The sequence below is a fragment of the Chiloscyllium plagiosum genome, unplaced genomic scaffold (assembly GCF_037043375.1).
Source record: "Chiloscyllium plagiosum isolate Xiang-an unplaced genomic scaffold, Cpla_swu_hap1 HiC_scaffold_32, whole genome shotgun sequence".
NCBI lineage: Eukaryota > Metazoa > Chordata > Chondrichthyes > Orectolobiformes > Hemiscylliidae > Chiloscyllium > Chiloscyllium plagiosum.
This window is the reverse complement of record NW_028270170.1, coordinates 41,322,183-41,332,008: the sequence shown is the minus strand read 5'-3', so window position 1 is coordinate 41,332,008 and position 9,826 is coordinate 41,322,183. Positions and strand designations below refer to the sequence as shown.

Genomic DNA, 9,826 nt, shown 5'->3' with positions numbered 1-9,826 from the left:
CACACACTCTCTTTCTCTCTCTCTCCCCCACACACACACTCACTCCCTCTCCCACACACACACACTCACTCCCTCTCCCACACACACACACACTCACTCCCTCTCCCACACACACACACACTCACTCCCTCTCCCACACACACACACACTCACTCCCTCTCCCACACACACACACACTCACTCCCTCTCCCACACACACACACACTCACTCCCTCTCCCACACACACACTCATTCCCTCTCCCACACACACACTCACTCCCTCTCCCACACACACACTCACTCCCTCTCCCACACACACACTCACTCCCTCTCCCACACACACACTCACTCCCTCTCCCACACACACACTCACTCCCTCTCCCACACACACACTCACTCCCTCTCCCACACACACACTCACTCCCTCTCCCACACACACATTCATTCCCTCTCCCACACACACACACACTCCCTCTCCCACACACACACACACTCCCTCTCCCACACACACACACACTCCCTCTCCCACACACACACTCACTCCCTCTCCCACACACACACTCACTCACTCCCTCTCTCACACATACACACACTCACTCCCTCTCTCACACATACACACACTCACTCCCTCTCTCACACATACACACACTCACTTCCTCTCTCACACATACACACACTCACTCCCTCTCTCACACATACACACACTCACTCCCTCTCTCACACATACACTCACTCTCTCTGCCACACACACACTCCCTTTCCCCCACACACACTCCCTCTCCCATACACACTCTCTCTCTCCCCCTCACACACATTTGCGCTCCCTCTCTCACAATGCTCTCTCTCCCTCTGTCCCACACACCTCCCCCCACACTTTCTCTCTCTCTCACACACACAGAATTAATTTGCATTTGCAGATTCATTCTATTTTGTTGATAAAGCTCACAATCTGTAGGCAATCAGTTACATTTTATAAATTCCTACTTTGGAAATAAAACTATTCTCATTCTAGTTTGGGATACTGACAGACTCTAAGATATTCTAGGATTTACATACTGATCAATCAGAACCTGCATCCACATTCTAAGTGATTTAAAACATAACAGCCACCTAGGTTTGTCTAATACATCGTATCAGTTGTATGATGTTTTGACCTTTTATTTATAAGTTCTGTGGCCTATGTACCTGCCCTACTAGCAACCTGACAAAGAAGCACTGCAGCAAAAGCCAGTACTTTCAAATAAATCTGTTGGACTATAACCTGGTGTTGTGCGATGTTTAACTTTGTCCATCCTCGTCCAACACCGGCACCTCCACATCATTACTATGGAAAGACGATGGAGAAAGTACAGAAGAGTTTCACTTGCTATTACCAAGGATGAAGGATTTAAGTTGTGATGCAAGTTCATTTTATTGGAATGAAGATGGTTTTGTAAGAATAACTCATGGGATGTGAGCATTGCTGGCCAGGCTGGTATTTGTTTCCCATCCCTAATTAACTTTGATGTGGCGATTTTCAGCAGCCCCTCTTGAAGGCTGCATTCCAGTGCTGTGTGCACATCTACAGTGCATTTCTGAATGAAGCTCCAGGATCAAACGGCACTGAAGAATATGTCACACACACACACATTTTCTCACACTCACAACCCCCACCCCAGACAGACACAGACCCACATGCACACATATATTTTGTGTGGTGAATTTGTACTTGCAGAGTTACATTGCACTTTGCTCAAAAACTGCATACATTCATGTAGAATTCTGAACTCGAAAACTGCATGAATTTATGTAAAACTCTGTTATCTCACTTTTTAGATTAGAATCAATCTAAATATCAGGTCATAGACAGAGAACACAGGGGGCTAACACCTTCAAATATTGTCTAGCTATCACCATTGTTAACAGCTAACCCGAGAATGCAACTTTAAAAAAAAGGGTTTTGTGATTTACACATGAAAGAAGTGAAACTATCACTGTATTCTAACAGATGAAAGGCTTAACAGACAATCAATTCTTCAATGTATAATTTCAGTTACATCACACTGCAAATTTTTGCTATAAATTCTGTGTTACGATCGAGCCCTCCACTATCACCTGATGAAGGAGCGTCGCTCCGAAAGCTAGTGTGCTTCCAATTAAACCTGTTGGACTATAACCTGGTGTTGTGTGATTTTTAACTTTCCAGATCAGGATGGTGTGGTGCTTGGAAGGGAAGTTGCGGGTAGAGGTGCTCCCTGACTTTCTGCCCTTGTCCTTTGAAGTTTCAGAAGTTACTCTTGAAGTATCCTGATTTGGAGATGCCGGTGTTGGACTGGGGTGCACAAAGTTAAAAATCACACAACACCAAGTTATAGTCCAACAGGTTTAATTGGAAGCACACTAGCTTTCGGAGCGACGCTCCTGATGAAGGAGCGTCGTTCCAAAAGCTAGTGTGCTTCCAATTAAACCTGTTGGACTATAACCTGGTGTGTGTGATTTTTAACTTTGAAGTATCCTGGGTGAGTTGCTACATTGAGTCTTGCAACTGGTAAACACTGCAGCTGGACACAGTGAAAGTTCGTGGACGATGTGCCAATCAAGTGACCCTGCTTTGCTCAGCACAGCGTTGAACTTCAACTGTTGTCAGAGCTGCACTTATTCAGGCAAATGGTAAATATTCATTACATGTCTGGCTTGTGTCTCATTGTGGCTTGGGGCCCTTCTAAGATGGTGGACTGAGGAGTAAAGAGGTGAGTTACACACTACAGAATTCCCAATCTTTGACCTTACTCTTGTAGCCGCAGTTAGATGTGGGTAGTCAGATTGAGTTTCTGGTTAAGGAGGGAATTCAGTATTGGTAATACTGTTGTATTTCAAATGGAGATGACTGGATTATCTTTTTACCTTGTCTGATTTAATAGGAATGTTATATATTTCATTTGGTTGGATGAGTATAGCTCCAATGAAGAAGTTATCTTAGATTAACATGAATTGCAGAGGTCAACATACACCCAGAGCAAGTAATCAGAAAAGCTAATAGGGTGATGTTTCATTCTGAGGGGAATTGACGGCAAGAATAGGGAGGTTATACTTCTTATACAGGGCACTGCTGGGACTACATCTGGAAATACTGCGTACAACACTGATCACTATAGTTACAGAAGAATGTTAAAGCAGTTCAGAAAACGTTTACTAGACTAATACCTGGAATGAGCAGATTGCCATCAGAGGAAAGGTTAGACAAGGTGAGGGCTGTATTCTCAGGAGTTTAGAAGAGTCAGAGCTAACTTAGTTGAAACATACAAATTCCTGAAAGGGCTTTACCAGGTGAATGAAGAAAGGATGTTTCTTCTTGTGGAAGAATCTAGAACTAGGGCTCATAGTTGAAAAATAAGGGCTTCTCCATTTAAGATAGAGATGAGGAATTTTTTTTTTCTCTCTGAGGGTTGAGTGTCTTTGGAATTCCCAACCTCAAAAGGCAGTGGGTGTAAGAGGTAGACAGATTCTTGATTATCAAGGGGATGAAAGATTTTCAGGGATGTGTGCAGGAATGTAGAGTTGAGGTTAGAATCAGACCAGCCATGACCCTACTGAATGACAGAGCAGACTCGATGGGTCGAGTGACCTCTTGTTCCTTGTTTGTATGTTAATAAAATATCAGGGAGATAATGTCGGCTCTCATAATCCAGGGTCCCAAACTAATGCTCTGCCACACAATTCAAATCCGACCATTGCAGCTTTACATTTAATTAACAAATCTGGAATTAAGTGAGAAACCACTGAACTCTCATAAAAGAAAGAGATCATTAAGTCTTCCTGATTTACCTTGTCAAAACCCATTTGGATTGGTCAGAGCTCAAGAAACTTAATTGGACAAAAACAAGAAGATTAGGGACTTTCTTTCACACGGAGGATCAATAGAGAGCGCGAACAGAATTTATAACATTGTTAAAAGTGAACTAGATAGCATTTGATTTGGAGACGCCGGTGTTGGACTGGGGTGGACAAAGTTAAAAATCACACACCAGGTTATAGTCCAACAGGTTTATTTGGAAGCACTAACTTTTTGAGCACTGCTCAAAAACTTGTGTGGCAGAGCATTAGTTTGGGACCCTGGATTATGAGAACCGACATTATCTTCCCTGATATTTTATGAACGTACAAACAAGGAACAAGAGGAGGCCACTCAACCCATCGAGTTTTTCTATCAGGTGGTTGTGGAGTATAAGATTGTAAGACGTAGAATTTATAGCAAAAATTTACAGTATGATGTAACTGAAATTATATATTCAATATATAAATCCAGGTCTTTTTCAATATATAATTTCAGTTACATCACACTGTAAACGTTTGCTATAAATTCTGTGTCTTACGATCTTATACTCCACAACCACCTGATGAAGGAACTGTGCTCCGAAAACTAGTGTTTCCAAATAAACCTGTTGGACTATAACCTGGTGTTGTGTGATTTTTAACTAGATAGCATTTAGAGTCATAGAGTCATGGAGATGTACAGCATGGAAACAGACCCTTTGGTCCAACTCGTCCATGCTGACCAGCTATCTTAACCTAATCTAATCCCATTTGCCAGGACCCATAACCCCTCCTATTCAAATACCCATCCAGATGCCTTTGAAATGTTACAATTGTACCAGCCTCCACCACTTCTTCTGGCAGCTCATTGCATACATGCACCACCCGCTGCATGAAAAAGTTGCCCCTTAGGTCCCTTTTCTATCTTTCCCCTCATGCAAGATTTTCTTTTATTGCTACTCACTCAATGTGAAGGTACACGTGACACAACACAACACAACACAAAGTCACTCCCCAGCTGCTCGTGTGTGTTTCAAGATGTTTCCTGGTTGAACTTTGCTGCACCATCCCAGTGAAGTGTTTGGCAAATCACAAGCTGTGTCCCAGGACTGCACATAGTGTTGCTTAGTTCCTCCCACCATCATGCAACAACCAAAATGCAACACACTGCCCTGTGATCAAGACCACCGCAATGAGGCAACAATGGCACTTGCTAATACAGCCTCTTCAATATGATCCAAATAGTTCTGTCAGGACACAGCGGTATTCTAGAGACTTGAATAATAATTTATGGGAGGTAAGCTCAAAATTCTACCAAGGCAATTTGAGAATTTTAATTTACTTTAAAATCTGGGAAGTTTGGTCATGGTTAAAGTGACCATGGATTGCCAGGAAGAACCCAACAAGTTCACTAATGTTTGATCAGAGACGAAGCTTGCTGTCCTTAGCTGTTCTGGTCTGTATGTGATTCCAATTCCACACCAATCTAAAAGAGGTTGAAAAGTGTGGCGCTGGAAAAGCACAGCAAGTCAGGCAGCAGCTGAGGAGCAGGAGAGTTGACTCTCCTGCTCCTCAGCTGCTGCCTGACTTGCTGTGCTTTTGACCCCCAACCCCTCTGTTAGCCATGGCCTCCATCTTGGAACTCGCCCATATCTACAGTGCACTCATCCTGCACGATGACGAGATCACTGTCACTGAAGACAAACTCAATGTTCTGATCAAAACAGCTGGAGTACCTGTTGAGGTTTTCTGGCCTAGTCTGTTTACCAAGGCTTTGGCTAATATTGATATCAACAGCCTGATCTTCAGTGTTGGTGCTGATGGTAGTGCCTCAGCGGCAGCAGCTGCCTCACTACTGGCCCATTGCTGCTGAAGACTCTCCTGCTCCTTGGATGCTGCCTGACTTGCTGGGCTTTTCCAGCGCCACACTTTTCCACTCTGATCTCCAGCATCTGCAGTCCTCACTTCCTCCTACACTTCAAAAGTAATTGGTTAGAGTTGGAACCCTGGGGTGTCCCAGATCATCATTAAAGGGCGCTATAGAAATGCAAATCTTCTTTCAATGGTACTGCCAGAAGCAACTAACAGGGTGAATGATCTGGTGAGGTTTTGATTAGTGAGGGTTTCTCTGGATGTTAATGAGATCTGAGTCCTCCCAATTTAATGAGAACACCAGCTTAGTGCTTCATTAATACTCAATCTTACCGTGATAAGGCCGAGCACACAGGTCCTCATCAGTGTTGTAAATTCTCCACACATCAGGTTGGCCTGTATTAGGCCCTTGAGCTTTAGACTGCTGGATCAGGTAACTGCTGAGCTGACTGCCTAGACCATTACAATGCCATCGCATCTGGGCAGATTCCTGGTTACACTCCATCATGCCCAGTCTGGGCACAGTGTCGTTCCTCCTCTGGATGCTCAGACACTGCTTGGATCCAAGGTTAAAGAGCCTCAGTCTAGACACCCACTTCCACTGCTGCTGGTCAAAGCTTTCATTGCAGGATGGAGCCAGTCTTACACTGGAGCCACTGCTCTCCAGGCAACTGTCTGCTTTCTCACTGTATATCAGAAATATATCGGCATCTGTGAATCAGAAAAATATAACTCCAATTAAAAAAAAGAGTTCATAGGAGCAATCAACATTTTACAATATCAAACCAGATTCCCCATTTAAAATTGTGGAAAAATTATATTAATTGTATATCCAGTGCTCAGCACTATGAATAAACTATTAGTCTACACAGTCCAGTCTGTATGCTGTACTGCCACGTGTTTTGCTGTGTGTTGATACTGCATTGTTGTACTACACATCTGACCATAGCTGCTGATAGTAATTAACGTTAACAAATAAAATCTGTAATTGAAAGTCACAGCATTGCATTTAGGAGTTGGACATCTTGTTGCAGCTGTACAAAGCATTGGTGAGGCCACATTTGGAGTACCCTATTACAGAAAGAATATTATTAAACTAGAAGAAATGCAGAAAAGATTTCCTGGACTGGAAGGTTTGAGTTATAGTTGGGTACACTGAGACTTTGTTCCCTGAAGCACGGGAGACTGAGGAGTGACCTCACAGAGGTCTATAAAATCATGACAGGCATAGAAAAGGTAGATAAGCAGGAAGCTGGAAGAACACAGCAAGCCAGGCAGCATTGGGAGGTAGAGAAGTCGACATTTCGGGTGTAATCCTTCTTCAGCCACTGAGTACAAGGGGAAGTAAGAATGGGCAGCAAATGCTGGCCTTACCACTGACACTCTCATCCTATCAAAGGTATTTTTAAAAAATGTGGCTGTCCCTCAGTAGAAAGATGGTGCTTACTTATGGATAGAACCTGTTTATGGAGTCTTATAACATGAGGAGGCTGTTGCATTGCAGCTACCACATGGTTCTGGCTGAGCAGGAAAGCCTCCTGCTCTTACTGTCTGCCATAGGTACAGCAGAAAGATTTATCAACTGACCAATCAACCTGTTGGCCATGTTAGAACACACCTATTGTGTTCAGTTTTGGTCTCCTTGCTATAGGAAGGATGTTATTAAACTGGAAAGAGTGCAGAAGAAATTCACAAGGATGTTGCCATGATTCAAGAGTCTGAATTATAGGGAGAGATTGGACAACCTAGGACTTTTTTCTTTAGAACGGACGAGACTGAGGGGGGATCTTATAGAGCTGCATAAGATCATGACAGATATGGATAGAGTCAATGCACACAGTGTTTTTCTCAGGATTGAAGAATTGAGGACTAAAGGCATCAGTTTAAGGTTAGAGGGGAAAGAATTAAAAAGAAACCCCCTCTTCCCAAACTGCCCCGGTCCTAAAATGCTTGGTTCTTTGGATCGAAGCTAAGGCCGAGTTCCTCCCAGCAACTAGCACTGTTGGACCCCCATCCCCAACCCCTCTGTTAGCCATGGCCTCCATCTTGGAACTCGCCCATATCTACAGTGCACTCATCCTGCACGATGACGAGATCACTGTCACTGAAGACAAACTCAATGTTCTGATCAAAACAGCTGGAGTACCTGTTGAGGTTTTCTGGCCTAGTCTGTTTACCAAAGCTTTGGCTAATATTGATATCAACAGCCTGATCTTCAGTGTTGGTGCTGATGGTAGTGCCTCAGCGGCAGCAGCTGCCTCACTACTGGCCCATTGCTGCTGAAGAGCAAAAGGAAAAGAAGAAACAGGAAGAGTTGGAAGAGTCTGGTGATGACATGGGCTTTGGTCTTTTTGATTAAGTGTAACATGCAACATTGTTACAATTAAAAACAAAAAAAAAACCAGAGGGGCAACTTTTTTTTTTAAACACAGAGGGTGGTACGCATGTGGAATGAGCTGCAGAGGAAGTGGTTGGGGCAGGTTTATTAACAATATTTAAAAGGCATTTGGAAAGGTTTAGAAGGATATGGGCCAAGTGCAGGGAAATGGGGTTTGTGTGGATGGACATTTTGGACAGCTTGGACTAGTTTGGGCCAAAGGGCCTGTCTCCGTGCTGCAGGACTCTATGACCTTACACCGTCATCGAGTCCCAAAGTGGGACTTGAAATCGGAGCTTTCAGCCATGGAGTAAAGACACCGTAAGAGCACCGACTGAACATTTACAGCATGGCTCAGAGAAGATCACATTTGAATCCTGGGACCTGGTATGTTTTGGGGTCCTGGGTTCAAATCCTACCATGGCAGATTGTGAAATTGGAATTCATTAAAAAAAAATCGCAAAAAGTCTGGAAATTAGGGGAAAAATCCCATCTGGTTCATTAATATTCTTTTAGGAAATCTGCCATCTTTACCTGATCAGGCCCACAGCAATGTGGTTGACTCTTAACAGTTCTCTGGGCAATGAGGGATGGGCAATAAATGCTGGGCTAACCAGCAATGCTCATATTGCATGAATGAATAAATCCTCATAACCCAGAACAGTAACATATATGCACTACACAGCAGGGTAGGATGCAGGGTAATCAACAGGGAAATGAGTACAGTGGTCAGATACAGTGTAGAGGTGGTCTTGGGTTTCTCCTCAGCAGAGGATGGGTGGGGGTATATATAAATGAAACATGTTTGGTAGTTGGTGACTCGTGACTGCATATCCTGCAAATCCTTGAGGGGGGACCAAGAATCAGGGGATGTAGAGTCAGTATGGATAGAGCTGAGAAATTCTAAGGGTAGAAAGACCCTCTTGGGAGTTATCTACAGTCCCCCAAACAGTAGTATGGATGGGTGTAAGTTGAATAAGGAGCTGAAATTGGCCTGTTGCAAAGATGTTACTACAGTTGTTATGGGGGATTTCAACATGCAGGTAGACTGGCAGAATCAGGATGGTATTGCACTTCAAGAAAGAGACTTTGTGGAGTGCCTCCGAGATGGATTCTTAGAACATCTGGTGCTAGAGCCTACCAGGGAGAAGGCAATTCTGGATCTGGTATTGTGCAACGAACCAGAATTGATCAGGGACCTCGAAGTGAAAGAGTCATTAGGAGGTAGCGACCATAATACAATAAGCTTCAATCTGCAATTTGAAAGGGAGAGGGTACAATCAGTAGTGACAATATTTCAGTTGAATAAAGGGAACTATGGAGCTATGAGGGAGGAGCTGGCCAAAGTTCAATGGTGCAATACCTTAGCAGGGATGACAGTGGAGGAACAATGGGTATAATGCAGAATATTTCTGGGTATAATGCAGAAGATGCAGGATCAGTTCATTCCAAAAAGGAAGAAAGATCCTATGAGGAGGCAGGGGTGGCCGTGGCTGACAAGGGAAGTTAAGAAACATATAAAGTCAAAAGAGAAAAAGTATAACATAGCAAAGATAAGTGGGAAAACAGAGGACTGGGAAGCTTTTAAAGAACAACAGAGGATTACTAAGAAGGAAATACGCAGAGAAAAAATGAGGTACGAAGGTAAACTGGCCAAAAATGTAAAGGAGGATAGTAAAAGCTGTTTTAGGTATGTGAAAGGGAAAAAAATGGTTAAGACTAAAATTGGGCCCTTGAAGACAGAAACAGGGGAATATATTATGGGGAACAAAGAAATGACAGAAGAGTTGAATTGGTACTTCAGA

At 43.4% G+C, this 9,826-nt stretch overlaps 1 protein-coding gene and 1 pseudogene across 1 annotated transcript in view; one reads left to right on the top strand and one right to left on the bottom strand.

The window, feature by feature from the left end:
• The window catches only part of mrc2 (mannose receptor, C-type 2), a 337,889-nt gene that overhangs the window by 256,961 nt on the left and 71,102 nt on the right, over positions 1 to 9,826 (bottom strand). The window contains exon 2 of the mRNA XM_087977928.1: positions 5,978 to 6,355. Within this exon, the coding sequence (XP_087834054.1) occupies positions 5,978 to 6,355 (378 nt within the window). The remainder of the gene's footprint in view (positions 1 to 5,977; positions 6,356 to 9,826) is intronic.
• On the top strand, positions 7,679 to 8,003 carry LOC122540024 (large ribosomal subunit protein P1 pseudogene; annotated as a pseudogene).